The sequence below is a fragment of the Elgaria multicarinata genome, chromosome 9 (assembly GCF_023053635.1).
Source record: "Elgaria multicarinata webbii isolate HBS135686 ecotype San Diego chromosome 9, rElgMul1.1.pri, whole genome shotgun sequence".
Taxonomy (NCBI): domain Eukaryota; kingdom Metazoa; phylum Chordata; class Lepidosauria; order Squamata; family Anguidae; genus Elgaria; species Elgaria multicarinata.
Window position 1 is genome coordinate 94,209,807 of NC_086179.1, and position 22,219 is coordinate 94,232,025.

At 43.2% G+C, this 22,219-nt stretch overlaps 2 protein-coding genes across 4 annotated transcripts in view; one reads left to right on the forward strand and one right to left on the reverse strand.

The window, feature by feature from the left end:
• KIAA0930 (KIAA0930 ortholog) overlaps positions 1 to 22,219 on the reverse strand; it is a 451,608-nt gene that overhangs the window by 259,905 nt on the left and 169,484 nt on the right. The gene's annotated exons all lie outside the window — the stretch shown is intronic.
• The window catches only part of FAM118A (family with sequence similarity 118 member A), a 31,343-nt gene continuing 19,191 nt past the window's right edge, over positions 10,068 to 22,219 (forward strand). Inside the window, exons 1-4 of one of the 3 annotated variants that reach the window (XM_063134368.1) lie at positions 10,071 to 10,110; positions 16,825 to 16,884; positions 18,363 to 18,420; positions 19,781 to 20,033. In XM_063134368.1, coding sequence (XP_062990438.1) covers positions 16,875 to 16,884; positions 18,363 to 18,420; positions 19,781 to 20,033 — 321 coding nt within the window. In that variant the 5' untranslated portion in view covers positions 10,071 to 10,110; positions 16,825 to 16,874. Of the gene's footprint in view, positions 10,111 to 16,824; positions 16,885 to 18,154; positions 18,206 to 18,362; positions 18,421 to 19,780; positions 20,034 to 22,219 lie in introns of those variants that run through there. The other 2 variants (XM_063134369.1, XM_063134370.1) reach the window with 2 other exon arrangements.

The following is a 22,219-nucleotide window of genomic DNA, read 5'->3' on the forward strand; positions in this document are numbered from 1 at the left end:
CTTCTGGATCAGGAGTGACTATAGATACAAATGAACTGCAGAATTTGTTTGGATAATCAAAGAATGTACTTTGTCAAAGAACAAATGTGCTGAAGAATGAGAAACAATATCAAATCAAATGTAAAAATTATTACTGTAAAGATTGTTTGCTGTTTGCCTCAAATGCAGGATCTCGCCACACATTACGTTTTTGAAATGCAACATCTAAATGCAGCAAACACGTGTTGTGAACACACATGACTGGGACTGTCTGTTCCCCCTGTCATTGGTAAGAAACTTGGGTGTACCGCCACATAGTGTATAAAATGGCCCTTAGGTAGTAGAGATGAGTCTGAATGTGGGAAGTGGAAGTTCCAAAGAATTAAGACTAAGAAAAAACTTGAAGTGACCCCTTTCCTTGGACCAAATTCTATTGGAGAAGGTTTGTAAACTTCCAGGGATATTTTCTTAATTATTCCTGTCTGAAGAGTATCTCTCTGAACCTCAAGTGTTGATACAGACGTTGGTGCAGCAAGAGGTGTCACCTTAGCTACTTCATCTCTTCGATATTTTGAAAAGTTTAGTTTTGGATGAGTTTAGTCTTGTCTGTTTCTATACTGTCTTCAGTTACTATAAACTAATAAATCTGTCATTAATGTGCATCATCACTTTAGGCAAAAATTCCTAGATAGTATAGTGTATAGTGCTAAATGACAGCAAATTGCATGTCATACAAAACTATTAACAATAATTATGTCATTCTTTTTCTTTTTTGAGGTTTTTTTTAATATACATACATAAATTTTTATATATCCATAGCAATTAATACATATGGAATGCATATATATGAAAATACAATTATACATAGGTCACAACAAAAGCAGACCAGATATTCAAATAAGTATCTATTTGAAAGTGCCATCTATATGCCACCTGTTCAAACGTTGAAACCATTATAAGGTCCCCAAACCATTGCATTAAAGGAGGCGAGTGTTTATCTTTCCAGTGTTATACTATTTGTTAGGAGGGTGCAGAGAATCCATTTATGCTGGCCACTGGTTAATTTCCATGAAGCAGGTAAATGATTTAAAAAGTGTGTACCAGTGAATATTAAAGACTGTTCCAGTACAAAACTTATCCATACAATAACCTCCTCCAAAAAAGAAGCATCTACTGGACATTGCCGAAACATATGTTTATAAAGAGCATTAACTTCAGTGCACCATCAGCAATTAGCTGAATGAGACAATACCTTATTAAAGAGATGTGAAACAATACTTTTTGCTGAATAAGATGCAGCCTAAGCCCCAGGCACATGACAGGTCTACTGGATAGGTGGGCAGATTATGCAGAATTGGGCAATCCAGTTTCCTGTTTCATTCCTGCCACAATAACAAGTACGTATATAAACATTTATCATGAGTCGCTTTGCCTGATCAGCCTCAATAAATGCTTCCAATAATGGCAGACTCTGATGGTACAAAACCAGCTGGGCCAAATCTATATCCTAACAAATGCTGCAATTGCAAGTATTGCCATTTAACCATAGCTGGCAAGTCATATTTGGCACGCAGGATAGAAAACAGGGTGGATAAAAATCAATGATTTTTTTTTAATTTAAATCGGATTTTTTTTTTATAAAATGCTTTTTGAGGAAAAATCTATCTAAAGATAGTTTTCTATTCAAGATACATTATAGTCCAAAGGTTATTCATCATGAAATAAGGATTAGTTTTTAATTATGTAGCATGAGGCTGTATATTGTATAATCATGCAATGTTTAAATTTTTTGGTAAATGAATTCCATTAATCCATTCACAATGTCATCCTCTTCCAGAGGTTTCTGTAAGATAATTGGGCAATTTTTCTATCTAGAGGATATTATCACAGGTGCTTGGTTTTACAGTTCTCAAAACTGAATTTTTGTCACAATCCCATTGTTCCTTTGCAAATCTATGTACGCAGAATCAATCCCTTACCTCTTAAGTGCTAAGTTTAAAAAAAAATCAATGAATAGAGTGCAGTTTGGGGGGGGGGGGTCACATGATTAAATTTAAATTGATTTAAATCAAATCCACCCTGATAGAAAATGACAAAAAGCTCATCACTGGGACCCATCAGTTGATCCGAAGTGAAAAAAAAATCACCTTCTCTGTCCATGTCCCCCTCAAAAACATATTTTTTTTACCATTTTTTAAGATCTGCATTGCGCCATGAAGTCACTTTAGAAGAAAATGGATCCAAGTGTAACGGACATGACATTACACATCACACTCTCTAAAGCCTTAGCTAGACCTAAGGTTTATCCCGGGGTCATCCCTGCCTGCTCCCGGGATATCCTGTGTGTTATTTACATGAACAGGAATAACCCCGGACGATCCCAGGATAAACCTTAGGTCTAGCTAAGACCTAAGTGCAGGAACTGGGAAGAACTCTATGCATAGAACCTAATGCCATACATTTAGAGAGAGGAACTAAAAATAATTATGTCATCACAATGTCTGAATAAAAAACCCTGAAAAGTTTATCATCTTTACATTCTTTTTCTCTTTCCATTTCTACTGCAGACATAATTTCAATAATTGTTCTGCATGCAAGCTGATTAAACATGTATTTTCGACTTAAACCTGTTGCAGCCTAACAAAAACACTGCAGGATTTAGTTACCCTTCTGGGTAAGTGTAGTGAGGGCAATTAAGGTAACAGCTAATTCAAGCCCCTTCTGTCCTGCTCCCCACCATTTGGGCCCCCCTCAAACTTTTCATTGCCATTTTAACGGCATTAGGCACTTCTTAAACGGGTATGTAGGAGGGTGCATCTTAGATATTGTTTACCCATATTTCATATAAGAATGCATAAAGCTGCACCTCTCCCAAAAGTATATAGGACAATGTTCAGAAAAATCAAGTGATGATATTCCACAGTTCTCTACTTCCCTTAAATTCCACCCAAGACAATAAGAACATGTTGCCCTTAATATTACTGGTTCCTGACTTGGAGCTGAGCAGAAGCAGGGAAGAGCAGCTGGCCCAGCTCAAGTAGGAGCTATAAAAGTAAGCCAGATTCCCAGGGAGCAAGCGAACAGGGAACGAGCGAACAGGAGTTTGACAGGGGAAGTGTAGGGGAACAGGAGACCAAGGAAAGGGGAAGAAGAGAAGCCTCAAGGAAACCCAGGAGGCTGCCAATTCAAAGAGGCCGTGTGCTTGCCATGTGCTCCTGAGTGCTGAGTGAAGAGGGTCGGTGTGGATAGTTGCTGCAGGAGCTGAAGGGGGAGTGGCCTGATTGTCAGTTGGGCTCAGCAATCAGTGCCTGATTGCTGTTGATTGTTGTTGGCCTTTCAGTGACCTCATTCTGGTTCCTGACTTGGAGCTGAGCAGAAGCAGGGAAGAGCAGCTGGCCCAGCTCAAGTAGGAGCTATAAAGTAAGCCAGATTCACAGGGAGCGAGCGAACAGGAAGAGCAAACAGGAGTTTGACAGGGGGAGTTTGGCAGGGGAGGTTAAGGGGGAGGCCTCTAAAAAAAATTATATATATATATATATATATATATATATATATATATATATGAGGTGGGAAAAACAAAGAAAAACATAAAGAGAAAAAAAACCCACAAAACCACCACCACCACCCAAAAAACAACAACCAAAAGATCTTACTTTCCCTTAAGACATACTCATATAGTTGTGTACCTTCAGAGAGGACACAACAAAGCAAAGGCAATTCTACTATAATCAAAAAGGAAAAAAAACCAAAGCAGAAATCGACAATATGGACGGAAAGGAGTCCCTAGAGGTGGTGACCTGCAAAGGGTGTGCAATGTTCGTGTTTCTGCCTGAGCTCAACATGGCGTATACCTGCAACAAGTGCAAGCTGGTGGCACTTTTGGAAGAAAAAGTGAGAGGACTTGAGCGGCGAGTGTCCACCCTCCAAGGAATAAGAGAAGTCGAGGAGTTCTTAGACTGAACGGTGGAACTGCAACAGCAACAAGAAGCACATGAGATTGAAGAAGAACAGCCAGCTGAAGCAGAAGTGGAGTATGCTGAGGGGAGGAAAGCCAATGAAGAGGAAACTCCCTGGAAAAGAGTGACAGTTAGGAGCAGAAGAATTAGAAGGCATTCTGCACCGGTGGAACCATTAGAGTTAAGCAACCGCTTTTAGCTTCTGGAGAATGAGACTGAAGGACAGTTTGCAGAGGAAGAAGTACAGGAGACACCATGCAACAGTGACCAAGAGGCAGAAGGTAGGTCAACCAAGAAGAAGAGAAGAGTAGTCGTTGTGGGAGACTCCCTGCTGCGTGGGATTGAAACCCAAGTATGTCGTGAAGACCCATGGACTCGCCAGATGTGCTGTCTCCCTGGAGCACAGATTAGAGATGTGACTGAAGGGTTACCGAAGCTCATAAAGCCCACGGACACATATCCCTTTCTTCCCATCCATGTGGGAACAAATGATGTCGCCAAGCAGAGCTACGAAGAAATCATTTCAGACTTTGAAGCTCTGGGAAAGAAACTGAAGAACTTTGGGGCCCAGGTAGTTTTCTCATCCATCCTCCCGGTTCTTGGAAGAGGATTAGAAAGGGAAAGAAAAATACTCTGGATGAAAGTCTGGCTTCGAAGGTGGTGCCATCGTGAGAATTTTGGATTCCGGGACCACGGGCTACGCTACTTGGAACATGGAGTGCTGGCAAGGGATGGGTTGCACCTCACAAGGGCTGGAAAAAATGAGTTTGGCCACAGCATGAAGAACTTGATCAGGAGGGCTTTAAACTGAATCTTACGGGGGCCTGAGACGTAAATTTCGAGGCAACAATGGATGAAGGCCAATGCACCACAGTACAGAGAACAGCTCCAATAGTGTCCCAAAATAGTGTCTGCAACAATGTAGGAACAAAGCCAGACTATAAAAAACATGGTCTTCGATGTCTATATACTAATGCCCAGAGCATGGGAAACAAACAGAATGAACTTGAACTCTTATTACATGACACAAAATTGGGTGGGATAGCCAATACCCTGGAAGACAGAAACAAACTTCAAAGTGATCTTGATAGGCTGGAGTGCTGGGCTGAAAACAACAGAATGAAATTTAATAGGGATAAATGCCAAGTTCTACATTTAGGGAATAGAAACCAAATGCACAGTTACAAGATGGGGGACACTTGGCTCAGCAATACTACAAACGAGAAAGATCTTGGAATAGTTGTAGATCGCAAACTGAATATGACCCAACAGTGCAATATGGTTGCAAGAAAGGCAAATGCTATTTTGGGCTGCATTAATAGAACTATAGCTTCCAAATCACGTGAGGTACTGGTTCCTCTCTATTCGGCCCTGGTTAGGCCTCATCTAGAGTATTGTGTCCAGTTCTGGGCTCCACAATTCAAGAAGGATGCAGACAAGCTGGAGTGTGTTCAGAAGAGGGCAACCAGGATGATCACAGGTCTGGAAACAAAGCCCTATGAAGAGAGACTGAAAGAACTGGGCATGCTTAGCCTGGAGAAGAGAAGATTGAGGGGAGACATGATAGCACTCTTCAAATACTTAAAAGGTTGTCACACAGAGGAGGCCCAGGATCTCTTCTCGATCCTCCCAGAGTGCAGGACACAGAATAACGGGCTCAAGTTAAAGGAAGCCAGATTCCAGCTGGACATCAGGAAAAACTTCCTGACTGTTAGAGCAGTGCGACGGTGGAATCAGTTACCTAGGGAGGTTGTGGGCTCTCCCACACTAGAGGCATTCAAGAGGCAGCTGGACAACCATCTGTCAGGGATGCTTTAGGGTGGATTCCTGCATTGAGCAGGGGGTTGGACTCGATGGCCTTGTAGGCCCCTTCCAACTCTGCTATTCTATGATTCTATGATTCTATGATTACCTCATGCCCTGATATTGTTCACTACAGCTCGATTCACAAGGCGTCTCTGTGGCTTAGGGCCAAACTAGACGTGATGTTGGTGATTTCCCATGTTTTTAAAACAAAAGAGTAACTGCTGAAGATGGGGAAGACCATGAAGATGGAGGAGGGCTTCTTAATTCCTCCTCCCCCATGCAATTTCCCTTATTAAAAACTCCTTCCCAAAGCTGCTATATGTACATTATATTTCTCCCTTAAGGCAAATAGTAGCTTGGGGTGGTGTGTGATTTCAGTCAGGAAAAAAGTACAGGGGAGAGATTAAAACTCCCCTCCCCCATCACCTTAGTCAGATTAGGGTTGTGGTGCTGAGGGAAAGGAGTTTAAAAACATGTCAAGTATTTGAAATATAGACAATATAAGTGCTGCAAGAACAACCGTGAACATTTGGTTTGGTCAAGATTAAAAGACTGGGTTCCTTGTGTGACTGTGTGTGTGTTCTTATTACTGTAGGTAGGCTGTAAGACAAAGAGAAAACAGGCAGATAGCACCACCTAGAGCAACTGTTAAACCTGAAATATAAGCAAATAATGAGAGTAGCAGAATAAAGCAGTGATAGTTTTGTACTTGTTTTGTACTAAGCATCACACAAAAGCACTTTTACTTATTTTGTGCTGAGCACTTCAGACTATAAGATGTTGGAGCAGGGCCGGTGCTACCATAGAGGCCACTCAGGCGGCCACCTAGAGTGCCAAGGTAAGGGGGGCGCCGAACTGCACCTGGAAGCAGTTCTCCCACAGCAGCTCTGAGAGGTCGGCATCTGGGTACGCCGTTCCAAAGCCGCCCACCTGCCCCAGCATCCTGGCTTTGCTTCAGCTGGGCGCCACCCAGCCGAAGCGAAGCCACGCCTACCCCCCCCCACTCTAGCATCCTGGCTTCGCTTCGGTTGGGTGGGCGCCCAGCCGAAGCGAAGCCAGAACACGGGGGGGGGGGGAGCTTTGGAACAGCATGCCTGGAAGTCGCTCTCCCAGAGTGGCTTCCGTCTGGGCGTGCCGTTCTGAAGCCGCCCACCCCACCCCAACGTCCTGGCTTCACTTCGGCTGGGCAGGCGAGATGGCACCCTGTGCCTAGGTACGCTGGGGTGGGAGTGAACGAAAGCAGCTCAACTGCCTAGGGTGCAAAATAATCTGGCACCAGCCCTGTGTTGGAGGTAAGAAAGACAGAGGAAATAGGTTCAGCTCTAGAGCTGCCATTTCTACCACTTTCCCAGATTATTCCAGTGCTCCTTTTCAGGAAGTAACAGCGGTCACTGGTATCACAGACTTTAAAGTGCCCGTTATGCAAAGAATCTTCAAAAGGGAGATTAGAACAAAACACTGTTGAATTAGAATTCATCGACAGATTTAATTCTATTGCCAGAGGCCTGAGTCACGATAATTTATTCATTTATTTATTTATTACATTTATATACCGCCCCACAGCCGAAGCTCTTTGGGTGGTTTACAAGAGTTAAAAATGGTAAACATTAAAAACAACACTATCCATTTACAAACAACAATTCTGGGGTCCATTAAAAACAAACTTAACGTTGTTAAATGCTGTTAAAATGCCTGGGAGAAGAGAAAAGTCTTGACCTGGCACCGAAAAGATAACAATGTTGGTGCCAGGAGAGCCTCATCGGGCAGATCATTCCACAGTCGGGGGGCCACCACCGAAAAGGCCCTCTCCCTTGTTGCCATCCTCCGAGCTTCCCTCAGAGTAGGCACTCAGAGGAGGACCTTAGATGTTGAGCGCAGTGTACGGTTAGGTTCATGTCGGGAGAGGCGTTCCATCAGGTACTGCGGTTCCAAGCCATGTAGGGCTTTATAGGTTAAAACCAGCACCTTGAATTGGGCTCGGAAATGTATAGGCAGCCAGTGCAAGCAGGCCAGAATCGGTGTTATATGCTCAAACCTCCCTGTTCCAGCTATCAATCTGGCCACTGATAAAGGACTTTTAATCACCCTACATGTGTTAATTGGCTTATCTAGGGCCAGGAAGTTTGTGTTATCAGCAGCAACTGTTTTGTGAATGGCTACTTCTAATAATGCGATTATCACTATCCGTACTATCTCCAATTGTTCAAATTGGTTGTGCTCTAGTCTGGCAGTTTTATGACTCAGCTTTTGATCAGGTTAGAGAGCAAGGATGTGGAATGTGTGGGGCCCTGCAGATGCTCTTGGGCTGCAACTCTCATCGTGACTCACCATTGGCCATGCTGGGCTGATGAGAGATGCAATCCAACAACATCTGCAGGGCCACACATTGCCCAGCCCTGGGAATGGGAAGTAGGATGGTGGCATCTGTCCTGTCTAGCCCTGCTCCTCCTGTTTTGGGAGAAGGTGTTTCAGGTGATCAATCAGAATCAGACTCTGAAGTAGAGGCGTCGACCCCAGACACAGGCCAGCCTGTACCAGTGGGGGAGAAAGCTCTCACGGGCTCTTCACCAGCTGGAAGTGAACCCTCTCCAGAGCTTATCTCCTCAAGGGCAAATCCTACACACTCAGTGAGAAGTGACCTTTCTTCTGGAGGAGAGTGCCCTGACAGGCTGGCTGATGCTAGGGTGTGCCGCAGGCTGAAACGCACGGAGCGAAAGGAAGGCGTGAGAAAGTCGGTCTGACTAGGATTGAGCCAGAACCTGCCTCCGCACCAGGCTCTCTGAAGTAAGGGCTTTGAGAAAAAGCTTTCTGTTCTCCTGATAGGGCAATTGCCTCACTTAGTTTGCATAGTTTTGCTTAGGGGGAAGTTTCCAAGAGGCTAGACTCTCTTCATGTGGGAAGAGATGTTTACTGCTTAATAAAAGCTTTGTGGATTACCTAGCAGGCCTTGTCATTTGTCTCCTATCGAAAGCAGGAGTTTCCTGAGAAACACAACAGCATCTACCAATCTTATGCATGTTTAGACACAAAAAAGTCCTACGATTCCCAGTATCCCCCAGCCACCCAAGCTGGCTAGAGAATGCTGGGAGTTGTAGGACTTTTTTTCTGTTTAAATATGTGTAGGATTGCATCCTTAAGATCACACTGCGAAAGGCACAGTATAACATTCCAGGGAATATATGTATGAAGGTAAAACTACCATCTCAAACTTTCCACTATAATCAATACATATTAGTGTCAAAATATTCTAACTTGTGGAAAATATGTTTAAAATTTATTTATTTATTTATTTATTACATTTCTATACTGCCCAATAGCCAGAGCTCTCTGGGTGGTTATTTACTTACAAATTATTTACTTATTTACTTACAAAATGCATAGACTGCTCTATAGCATGATCCCTGAGCAGTAAACAATAACAAGAGAAAAAGAATCAAAATACAGAATAAAAGTATTTAAAAATCAAGTTATAGCAATACTTGATCATATGCCAATTGATGATCATAATTATCTTGCTGTTTCTTGTCTTTTCTTCCAAGTTGCTGTCAGAATCTTCCTAGTATAACTTGAATATCATTTAAAGTAATGTAAAAAAAATCATTATAATATTATCATTTGGGGGGGGAGTGTTCCTAAGTTTCTTTTCAGGGTCTTCCTCGTCTCTCATCTCCGGTTGTAACAAACTTTCCACGTATAAATTGATTTATAGACTTCTATAGAAAAATTGGTGGGATCTACACTACCGCTTATAACGGTTTATAATGGTTATGACAACTGTTCAGGCCCAGGACACATTACAAATACCGTTTTCATATCGTTTTTAAAGTGTTATAGCCTGCTTGGTGTAGATCGGCCTGTCTGTCTGTCTTTCTGTCTGTCTGTCTTTTTGTTTGTCTGTCTTTCTATCTGTCTATCTGTCTTTTTGTCTGTTCGTCTGTCTTTTTCTTTTTATCTTTCTGTCTTTCTTTCTGTCTAACTTTCCTTTTGTCTGTCTGTCTGTCTGTCTGTCTGTCTTTCTGTTTGTCTGTCTTTTTGTTTGTCTGTCTTTCTATCTGTCTGTCTTTTTGTCTGTTCGTCTGTCTTTTTTTTTGTCTTTCTGTCTTTCTTTCTGTCTAACTTTCCTTTTGTCTTTCTTTCTTTCTTTCTTTCTTTCTTTCTTTCTTTCTTTCTTTCTTTCTTTCTTTCTTTTTGTCTGTCTGTCTGTCTGTCTCTTTCTTTCTCTCTTTCTTTCTTTCTTTCTCATTCAGCCGATCCAAAGAAGGCGGGAGATGAAGGCGGAGTCCGTGGCGCTCGCCCTTTGCTCCTTCCTTGCAGCTGAAGCCGGCAATCGCGGGGGCGACGCCGCCAAGCGAAGCGCAGCCGGGCCGAGGTAAGGGGCGGAGGAGGAGGAGGAGGAGAGGAGGAGGAGACGGAGGGAGAACCGGGGTGGGGGTGGGGGTGGGGTGCAGGCTGGTGGCCTTAAGCCCGGGGCGGCGGGAAGAAATCTCGCCCCCCACGGAAGGCCGAAGCGGTCGTTATATCTGGCGGTCTTCAAGGTGGTTGTTTTGTCATCGCGGCCAAAGGAGCCGCCGGCTGTGAAACGCCAAGGGCGGCGGGTGGGAGCTCTTGGCCAGATGGGTCTCCGGAATTGGGTGTCGGGGGGAGGGGGCTCTTCAGCGGGGTGCAGAGAAACTATAATCATTTCTAAGTCAGTTAATGCAACCTACATGGACTTGATTTGTTTTGAGGATGTCTATTATGGAAAATTTCTCCCCTCCACTCTTTTGTTTGTTTGTTTGTGAAGCAAGAAATTCTATTCCTTGGTTGCTCATGGTCCTGGAAAGTCCCATCGCTCGTTTTTTTGTAAGGGTTGTCCCTTCCTTGGGAAAACATTCCCTCCCACCCCTTCAAAATTGCAGAAAGATCCCTGTTCCAGTGTGGAAAAAAGCCCTCCATACGTTTTTGGAATGAGGGCATCCTGAACCCTTAACTTTGTGGTGGTGTGATGGTGTACTTTAACCACGTTTTTAAAAGATGAACCCCCGCACAGTGAACGGCTAAGTAGAATTAACTCGCCCCTGTCATGCTGAAGTGTGGTAGTTAGGTTGGCCTTCTTTTTTTCTGAGGAGGCTTCTGTTCCTTCAGTAATTGCTAGACAGAAATCCAACAGATGAAGGCTTTCCTCCGGCAGGGGACCTGTTGGATTTTGGCTTGCCACACTGCTCTTCAAGGCGGTGGCAGTGCAGCCATACAAAAGGGGAAACGGTTCCACATACTTATTATTATTATTATTATTATTATTATTATATATAATTTATTTACTTAAAACATTTATATCCCACCCTATATCATTAAGATCTCAGTACAAAACAATAAATACACACAGTTAAAAACAAATTAAACCATGACCAAGTTAAAACAATATATAATTTAAAAGCAGTAAAAGCAGTTATAGCACCATCAAAGTGCATGGTGCTGTACATAGTGAAAGAATAAAACAGCAGCACCCTGCCACATAGGCTTACATTCTAATAAAAATCATAATAAAACAGTAAGAGAGGGAAGAGAACGCACCAAATAGGCTCAGGGGACAATAAAACTAACAGTGCAAAAGTAAGAACAGAGTCAAGTTCTAAAAAGCTGTAGGGAAAAAAGAAAAGTTTTCAATTGAGCTTTAAAAACAGTAATTGAAGTTGGGTTCCGCAAATGCTCTGGAAGGTAATTCCAGGCATAAGGGACAGAGAGAGAAAATGGACGAAGCCGAGAAAGAGAAGTAGAGACCCTTGGGGGAGGGGGGGGGTAAGAAACATGGCATTCGATCAGCGAAGCGACAATATGAGATGAGAGAAGAAAGATAGGAAGGAGCTAGACTGTGACAAACTAGACTGTGACATTTCTTTACGGCAGGATCTACACTACTGCTTTATAACAGTTTATAACAGTATTGACAATTGTTGGAGCCCAGGACACACTCCATATACTGTTTTCAAACCACTTTCAAAGTGTTATATCCTGCTTGGTGTAGATCCAGAGAGGGAGGAGGCAGTAGCGTGAAACAGTGACCGTCATCAGATGAGGCTTTGGGGCGGGGGGGGGGACCACGGTTCCCTACTGTTGCTTCTCCGCCCGTGCTCCTGTCCAACAATACTTCCTTTCTCTTCCCAGAGAAGAAAGACGAAGTAAACAAAGACCACATGGCCCATTCAGGGGGCGTTTTTATCACGCTGCTTTTCCTGCACACAGCAGGAAACGAGGGCACATTCCACTTCCTAAAAAAAAGTTGGATTAAAAAAGGGTCTCTTTTGTGACAGAAAAAAAACAAGAAGGAGTAGGAGGCAGGCAGGAGGCAGACGTTGTCATCTGAAGAACACGCAAAAAACTGTGAGGGCAGTAGTGAACGTGTGATAAAACACTCGTCTGATGAACTCCAGTATGTGAAGGAAATCACATTCTATAAGCTTATGTATAGTGTGGGGGAGTTGGGGGCTTTTCCTCCATCACCACCCCATTACTTTCCCTCTATTTATTTTATTTATTTATTTATTTATTTCATTTCTATACCCCCCCCCCCCCCAATAGCTGAAGCTCTCTGGGCGGTTCACAAAAATTAAAACCATGAAGGGCATAAAAACCACCAACAAATTTGAAACACAAATACAAAATACAATATAAAAAGCACAACCAGAATAAAACCACACAGCAAAAATTAATATAGGTTAAAATATGAGATTAAAACAGCAAAGTTTAAATTAAATTAGGTCTTAAAATACTGAGAAAATAAAAAGGTCTTCAGCTGGCGACAGAAAGAAAACAATCTATTCTCACCGTGCTCTTGGATTTGGACTCATTTTCGACCTCAAGCTCTCACTGAGGTTGAGAGTTCATCCACTTGGATCACTCTCCACTGCCTTCTTAGCACATCCAGAGATGGGGAAAAGTCTTGGAGCAGAAAAGAGGCTTCTAGCTGTGCTTTTTAAAACCTCTTTTGATGGTCATTTGCCTTTCTCTGGGGTGGGGAGCTGGGTTCCCATCAGCATGGGTAAAGTGTGTCAGCTGACTCTCTCTCTCTCTCTCTCTCTCTCTCTCTCTCTCTCCAAAGTTGGTCAGTTAGGCTTTTCTTTTTTGTATATACTTATTCTTTTTTGATGGATCTTGATCCGTGAAGACATACTTAATCTAAACTCCGTTTGTTCAGCTGGTTTGCAAACTGCTGGGTACTGAAGGTTGCAACCGCTGGGTGCAACCAGGATGATCAGGGGTCTGGAAACAAGGCCCTATGAAGAGAGACTGAAAGAACTGGGCATGTTTAGCCTGGAGAAGAGAAGATTGAGGGGAGACATGATAGCACTCTTCAAATACTTAAAAAGTTGTCACACAGAGGAGGGCCAGGATCTCTTCTCAATCCTCCCAGAGTGCAGGACACGGAATAACGGGCTCAAGTTAAAGGAAGCCAGATTCCAGCTAGACATCAGGAAAAAGTTCCTGACTGTTAGAGCAGTACGACAATAGAACCAGTTACCTAGGGAGGTGGTGGGCTCTCCCACACTACAGGCCTTCAAGAGGCAGCTGGACAACCATCTGTCAGGGATGCTTTAGGGTGGATTCCTGCATTGAGCAGGGGGTTGGACTCAATGGCCTTGAAGGCCCCATCCAACTCTGCTATTCTATGATTCTTTGAAATGCTGGTGTCTGTGTTTTCCTGCTTGTATATTTATATGTTCTTAAGGTGCAATTTCCAGTATTTTTTGTTCTTTGACTTATCATTGTAGTCTGGGTAGTTGTGATGTCACAAGTTGGCATTCAAATACCATAGAGCCTTGCATGAGGTCAAATAACATGTTGTCATTGGTCAAAATAGCACCACTAATGTCTTCTATTTTTAGTTGACAAGTCAAACGGCAGCTCCTGTGACATGCTCCTTCTTAAGAGATAGGTAATAGGCTGAAGAAATATCTGCAGGGTTTTCTGATGCCAGTACTGTTGAAATACTGACTTCTTTAGGTTGTTATCGATTTGTGAACTTTGCATGTTAGAAAAAATGTAAAATGAAGGATGCAGCTACAGAACATTCTCAAGTGGCCTCTCAATCCTAAACACATTTGCATTCTTATCTTAAAACAGTTTACAACAACGTAACTCCAATTAATTTCAATGTAACTTAATTTTCACAGTTTCTGTTTGCAACCTCAGTTACATTTTCAGTAAATCAGTTCCCATTCATTTTAATTTCTTTCAAGTGTGTGTGCTTAGGAATGGAGCTGAAGAATTCATAAAGATGAATGCGGTTTATCTTAGAAAACCAATGAGGAATTTAAGGCATGCCCAAAAGCTTTTGGGTTCAAATAAGATGTCCTATGATACTATGATTGCCAACTTTTTTTTCTGGAAGAGCTTGTGGTCCTTTAACACCAGTATAACAAGCTGTTTTCTGGTTTGCAGACCAGTTGTGGAGGAAAATTTAGTGCTGATTTTCCTCTTGCCATGAACCTATTAAAGGCATGGGAGCCCTACTTAAAAAAAATAGTAATCCTACATAACATGCATTTATAAATGTGAGGAGTGCCGATAATAATGAAATTCCACTGAGCAGTATAAGCACATGTTGTTTAGGTTGGTTTGTATTATCTGGTTAATACATCCATATATTGATTTTTTAAAAAAATCTGATTTTAAATATTCAAATTGGATTAAATTAACATGACTTAGTGGTCAGATTTGCACTATTGATCAGGAAATATATGAAGTGATATTAATGGGAAACTGATTTAAGTCAGTCCTCCCTGATTGAAGTAATATTCCTTCTTGGAAGCTTATCAGAGACTCTTCCATGTGAAGTTCTGTAATGACAGATGTAGCAAACACAAATGGAGTCTGCAAAAGCGGTCTATGCTCAGAAGCAGGGATGTGCTTCATATTCGGTTGAATCCCAAGGCAAACCAGGCTTCTTCGGAGAAATTCTGTGGCTCCCCAAGGCAAACCCTCTGGTTGTTAGAACTGGATGGGAACCTTCCCAAACCTTTGTGAGCTTTTCTATGGTTCAGAGGGCTAGAGAAAGGCAGGCACTGTGTCTCCAAAATATGGCTAGTTTTGTTTCACTAAAGAAGAGGAGTTGAGTGACTGACAGGTCTACCTGTAATCACAGGGAACATTTTACCAGATCATTCCAATCACAATAGTTTGAGCAAGGGGTGTTGAGTCTTATATAGTGCTTTACTACACTGTGACCTCTGCTTTTGTTAGTTTTGTCTTATCTGAGTAGGAACATTTTTTCAGAGGTTTGATAGACTCCGTGTGAGACTCTATGGGCATGGCTAGATGGGGCGATATCCCGGGGATTGCCCCGGGATTGTCCCTGTGCATTCACATGATGCACAGGGGATCCCGGGAGGAGGGAGGGATGATCCCTCCCTTGGCCTGGGATATCGCCCTACCCTTTTAGCCCAGAGAATGTGTGACTGGGTGTAGCAGATTGTCCTGGCTCCTCGCGAGCTCTGTGACCGTCGAGGGTGGGGGGGGGAGCGGGGAAATTATTATTTTTAAAAAATTACTATTTGCGTTTGATTGCTCATGCGCTCCTTCTCTTTTAAAAAAAAAAAAAAACCAAAAAGATTTATTTATTTATTTATTACATTTTTATACTGCCCAATAGCCGAAGCAATCACAAAAACTAAAACCATAATAAAACAACCAACAGGTTAAAAACACAAATACAAAATACAGTATAAAAAGCACAACCAGGATAAAACCACGAAGCAGAAATTGATATAAGATTAAAATACAGAGTTAGAACAGTAAATTTTAGATTTAAGTTAAATTAGGTGTTAAAATACTGAGAGAATAAAAAGGTCTTCAGCTGGCGATGAAAGGAGTACAGCATAGGCGCCAGGCGGACCTCTCTGGGGAGCTCATTCCACAACCGGGGTGCCACAGCGGAGAAGGCCCTCCTCCTAGTAGCCACCTGCCTCACTTCCTTTGGCAGGGGCTCACGGAGAAGGGCCCCTGTAGATGATCTTAATGTCCGGGCAGGTACATATGGGAGGAGGCGTTCCTTCAAATAACCTGGCCCCAAACCGTTTAAGGCTTTGAATGTCACTTTGAATCGGGCCCGGACCTGGACTGGCAGCCAATGAAGTTGTAAAAGGACTGGCGTGATGTGGTCTCATCAGCCAGTCCCTGTTAGGAACTGTGCTGCCCTGTTTTGTACCAGCTGAAGTTTCCGGACTGTTTTCAAAGGCAGCCCCACATATAACGCATTGCAGTAATCCAGACGAGAGGTTATCAGAGCATGGGTAACTGTAGCTAGGCTATATCTGTCCAGATAAGGGCATAGTTGGTATATCAGCCTAAGCTGATAAAAGGTGCTCTTTGCCACTGAGTTCACCTGTGCCTCAAGTGACAGTTCTGGATCCAAGAGCACCCCTAAACTACGGACCCGATAGGGCACAACGTCCTCTTCCTCCTGGGATGTTTCACACCGCGTGTAGACAGAAGGGGAGATCTCGCAATAACCATATCGTGGGATTCTCCCCCCTCCATCGTGCTAGACTTGGTAGGTCTAGCCATGGCCTATGTGTACCTTGCATACCTTCCTGATTCTTATCCTTCTACACAGTCTATATTCCATTTCCCAAGTCGTTTTCCTAAAATCCTTCATTTTCCGTTCCAGCCCATTCTTTAATACCACAAGGCATCTTATACCTGTTTAGCTTCATTTATTTTTGCCGTTGATGGGGGATTAAGAAACCTTTTTTTAATCTTGAAAAGTGTAAAGACTGTATTTGAACCTCACCCCTTGCATTTACCTGTCTGAAATTGGGCAGACTTTATTCTCATAGAAGTGACAACAATTGCTTACTAATGACCCTGTTCAGATGACATGCTAAGCCATGGTGGTTAAGTACTTTGAGCTAAACATTATGGCTTAGAGTGTCATGTGAACCATTCCAAACCATGGTGGCTCCACAACCATGGTTTAAACACACTCACTAACCATTCGCTGCAAAAGAGTTAGCGGCCAGACCATGATTTAGCATGTACAGGCACAGTGTCCTCTAATTCTGTCAAAAAGCAAAAAAGTTATACACTCTTTTCTTTTTCTTTTTAGAAATATCACAATTTGAAGGAGTTAGCACCAAACCTCTTGCACCTGTTTGTATGACATTTGGTAGGCTGCATAACCTCCAAAAGGTTTACTATGTCTACAAATTTTATCCAATTCTGTTAAAAAAAAGTTACAGGCATGTGTGGATTTTCTATGGTCGTCACTGGGAGACATGAAGTATAGAAACAGTTGCAAGCAAATAAGTTTTCCAAACAGCCGTCAGTAAGATGCCGTGCCAGACCATAAAACCAAACAAAAGCCTTAGAAGCATAAAAGCAGTTGGTCACTACAGCAGTCACACAGTGCTCCACCTTCTTAGCAGGGGAACCCAACAAAGAGTTATGTGCAGTACCCAGCAAGCGGGACCTCGCTTCGTTCTTTAATGTTGCTGCTGCAGTAGTGGTTTTTTTAGATGCGCTAGGAGTGTTCTTCTTGGCCATCTCACCGTTACTGTCCGCGATAAGAGTGTGTAACTCCAGAAAAACCAGCTCAATTACTGGGATTTCGCTACTGGGTAGTCTGCCCAGAATAAGCTGGGAAAACAGCCAAAGAAAGTCCAAGCAAGATTATGTTTATCAAAAACAAAATAGCTTTTACTGGCAGCAGCAAACACATTCATAAAACAGAAGCACTCTAAAATAGTTTGGTTTTAAACAAAAAAAACAGCAAAAGGGAAAGCAAGAATCCATTTAAACATGAAGTCTAATCACAGCAAGACGTGGGCTTACACACAAGGCATAGTCCATAAGGCGGTCTGAAAGTCCAGAAGCATATGCAGAGTTTGAGGAAACAGTCCGGGTCAAAGAATCACGGCAGGGATCACGGCAAGACAAGGCTCGGAGCGTCGGGTCAAGGTTTATCGTTGGAGTGCTCAGATAAACTTGGACAAAGTATGCTGGCAAACGCTGCTACCTAAATACCAGCCTAATTGTTCACAGCTGATCCCTGATCGCTCGGCGTTTAGCTGCAATACGCCTAGACCTGCGCACTGACTGCTTCTCAGCTCTGCGCTGCTGAAATACTGGTGCAGTTAAGTCCCCCTCTGCCCCCTTTAGGGTGGATTCCTGCATTGAGCAGGGGGTTGGACTCGATGGCCTTGTAGGCCTCTTCCAACTCTACTATTCTATGATTCTATGCCACCTCCTCTGTCACTGTACTGGCAGGAATGTCTGCCTGCCCATTCTCCTGCTGGCTAGTACCTGCCCCTGGCTCGGTCAGGGGTCCTTGGAAGCCAGAGCACCCTGCTGTAGCGGTCGTGGGCTCAGGCTCTCCTCCTTCAACCTCCTCATCCCCAGAATCAAGCTCCTCCACTCCATGGTACCTTACAGATACTAGCTGAGCTTGCTGTGGTACCTGCTGCAGAGATAGCTGTGACCCAACAGAGGTTGGCTTGGTGCTTGAGAGGTATAAACGTGGGATTAGCCCAGTTAATCAGGGCCAACAACTTTTTATCAATGCCAGTTTTTAAAATTATTAATTCAGTTAGTTAACGGGGCATCCCTGATTAAATCCTACTGAATCCTTGCAATCTTATTTCACAGGATTGGGAGAAATGGATTCAGCAGAAAGGATGACCAAAAAAAGTGAACAAAAATCAAGGTAAAAAACCTTTTAAATGTACTTTATGAGGATTATTATCACAGATGATTTTATATAGCAGCTTAAATGTACAAAGTATCTCTCATTTAGATCTTCACCACAACTCCATGTAGTTCACTCTTGTTGCCATTTTATAGATGCCAAGGTCCATTTTGTAGTTGTTCGCTTTGCCTAAAAAACTGTTCTGCAGGAATAAAGTTATAGATAGATGAGGCACAGTGGTTGCTTCCACACTAGAGCGCTTGAGTGTTTCTGTGAAATCGCTTTTCTGCAAGCAGCTAGAAATAGAATTAAAATGATGGTTTGCCATAGCACCTAATATAGCACTGTTGTATCCAGTAATACAGTCTTCATTGCTAATGTGCTTCTACAATGTTCATTCAGTCTTGATCAGCAAAGGGCCTTCCCAATGTTCATTAAAAGCAGACTTCCTCAACCTGGTGTCCTCCAGATGTAGGGTGACCCTATGAAAAGGAGGACAGGGCTCCTGTATCTTTAACAGTTGTACTGAAAAAGGAATTTCAGCTGGTGTCATTTGTATATGCCAGCCTTCCTCAACCTGGAGCGCTCCAGATGTGTTGGACTACAACTCCCAGAATGCCCCAGCCAGCTGGCTGGGGCATTCTGGGAGATGCAGTCCAACACATCTGGAGTGCCCCAGGTTGAGGAAGGCTGGTATATATGGAGAACCTGGTGAAATCCCCTCTTCATCACCACAGTTAAAGCTGCAGGAGCTATACTAGAGTGACCAGATACAAAAGAGGGCAGGGCACCTGCAGCTTTAACTGTTGTGACGAAGAGGGAATTTCACCAGGTTCTCCATATATACAAATGACACATGCTGAAATTTTCTTTTCTATGCAACTGTTAAAGATACAGGAGCCCCATCCTCCTTTTCATATGGTCACCCTATCCAGATGCTTTAGACTAAAATCCCCAACATCCCTGACTGTTGGTTTTGCTGGGTGGGGCTGTTGGAGCTGTACTCCAAATCATTTGGGGATGGATCCAGATTTAGGTACATGCAACTCAGCTAGAGGAAGCAAACTTCTCCACCCCCTCATTCCCATGGTATCCCCTCCAGCCTCCTGAAAATGCTGCACAGATGGTCAGGGCATAGGCACCAAATTCGAGTGGAATCCTGTTCACAGAAGACAGGTCCTGGATCTAATCCTTGGAGGGCACCCAGTTAAGGAAGGTGTTCAAAGCTTCTCACTTACTCTGTAAGGTCCATTCCTATGTGGCAGGTGGAGGGGAAGGCGTTAACTAATAACAGTTTTTTAATTTATTGTTCTAATAAGCGATTAAATAACTTCAAAATTAAATGACTAAAATAGCCTGTTTGACTTCTGCTCTCTAGGAAATTTCTAAAAAGCCTTATTCGGAAGCAGCCCCGGGAACTCTTGTTAGTAATTGGCACGGGCGTGAGCGCTGCTGTAGCACCAGGAATTCCAGCGCTGTGCTCCTGGCGGAGTTGCATTGAAGCGGTCATTGAAGCAGCTGACCAACTAGAGGTGCTTCATCCAGGAGACGTGGCTGAATTCCGCAAAAAAGTGGCCAAGGACCGAGATTTGCTTGTGGTTGCACATGACCTAATCCGGAAAATGTCACCAGTAAGCTTTTATCGATTTCTTTACGGCGATACTTAACAAAAGTTATTCCTGCTTTGTCAATTAGCATATACTAGAGGCTTCTCCACTCGGGGTTTATATTGTGTGATCAAGATCGGTTACTCACAGACATTTGCAGGTCCTTTACACGACATTGTCAACCTCCAGGGTCTTTCTCAATCTTGATGACCTTTATACCACCATTGTAAAGCAGGAGAAAAGTTTGATATTTCTCTTGGTAGCACTTATGAAGTGCTTTACATGCTGGGTGCAGGGAATAGAGAACTCGCGCGCGTGTTGGGGGGCTGCCCCGTGATTTCACCAAGCCCTGCTTGTCCGGCCTCGTTCCAAGGATCCAAACTTGCTGAGCACTTGGGGGGCCTCGTGAGCCTCCCAAGTCCTCAACTAAGCACACTTTCTGGGGCCTCTGGAAAGTGTACAATTCTCCTGGCACACAATTAGTGTGGCTGGGGAATTGTATACTTTCCGGGGGTTAGGGGGAAATCGAGTTTTCCTCCCAACCCCAGCTGATGGGGGCATTAAAGGCTGGTGGCATTAGAATGGAGGGAGAAAACATGCGATTTCCTTAGCCTTGGGAAAAATTATTTATTTATTTATTTATTTATTTATTACATTTTTATACCGCCCAATAGCCGAAGCTCTCTGGGCGGTTCACAAAAATTAAAACCACAATAAAATAACCAACAGGTTAAAAGCACAATTACGAAATACAGTATAAAAAGCGCAACCAGGATAAAACCACGCAGCAGAAATTGATATAAGATTAAAATACAGAGTTAAAACAGTAAAATTTAAATTTAAGTTAAAATTAAGTGTTAAAATACTGAGAGAATAAAAAGGTCTTCAGCTGGCGACGAAAGCAGTACAGTGTAGGCGCCAGGCGGACCTCTCTGGGGAGCTCGTTCCACAACCGGGGTGCCACAGCGGAGAAGGCCCTCCTCCTAGTAGCCACCTGCCTCACTTCCTTTGGCAGGAGCTCACGGAGAAGGGCCCCTGTAGATGATCTTAAGGTCCGGGCAGGCACATACGGGAGGAGGCGTTCCTTCAAATAACCTGGCCCCAAGCCGTTTAGGGCTTTGAATGTTAATACCAGCACTTTGAATCGGGCCCGGACCTGGACTGGCAGCCAATGAAGTTGTAGAAGGACTTTATTTATTTATTTATTTATTTATTTCATTTCATTTCTATACCACCCAATAGCCGAAGCTCTCTGGGCGGTTCACAAAAATGGGAACAACCATTAATTAGTGTGTCGTCCAAACTCAGCCAGTCTGAGCCACCATTAATGCAGTGGGGGAAAAGGAGAAAGGGCGCAGCTCTTAGTTACATCTCGTTTGGACTACTGTAACACGCTCTACATGGGCCTGTCTTTGAAAACCATCAAGAAACTTCAGCTGGTTCAGAATGCTGTGACCATACTGTTGACCAGGACTAGTAACATGGAGTATGTGACATTTAATAAAACATTTATTAAAACAATTTAAGAAAGTTAAAGTCAAACAGACACACAAACCTCCATTCAGCAAAGCAAATGAAAAGAACATACTCAGAAGTCTGGCAGATTTGGAAAACAAGACAAACGCAGACAAACACAGACTCTGTGAAGGAGTTCTTCTCCACGGAGGGACTCCCATCTCTCCCAGGCAAGGCCAAACCCTGCCTGAGGGAAAGGGAACACCTCTTATCCCTCTGTGTTCAGCCTTTTTTGTAAACTGCCCAGAGAGCTTCAGCTATGGGGCGGTATGCAAATTTAATAAATAAATTAAATGCCCAATTCGACATAATCAGCTCCTCCTATTGATGTCTTCTAAACTCCTAAACCCATTGGATCACCTCATAATTTAGACCATCCTGTCCTGAAAACCTCCTCCCATTTCTCAATTAGTTGTTTATGACAACGAAAGGTCAACTTCCCTGTTCTTGTGGTTGTCTGGCTCTTATTTTTCTAACCACAACCTCACCTGTCCTTCACCCTGGACCCTTCTCCTAGTTACAGTTAGTGCATGTCTCTTGAGCAATACCAAGTTGCAAGTCTTCATGAGTAACATCATTGAGCAATATCAAACCATATTTCCTAATCATTTTCTATCAGGCCTTATCCAAACCAAATCATCTAACCCTGATACAGTGTTCAATGTGGGTCTGCCTACTTGTCCCCTTAATATTAA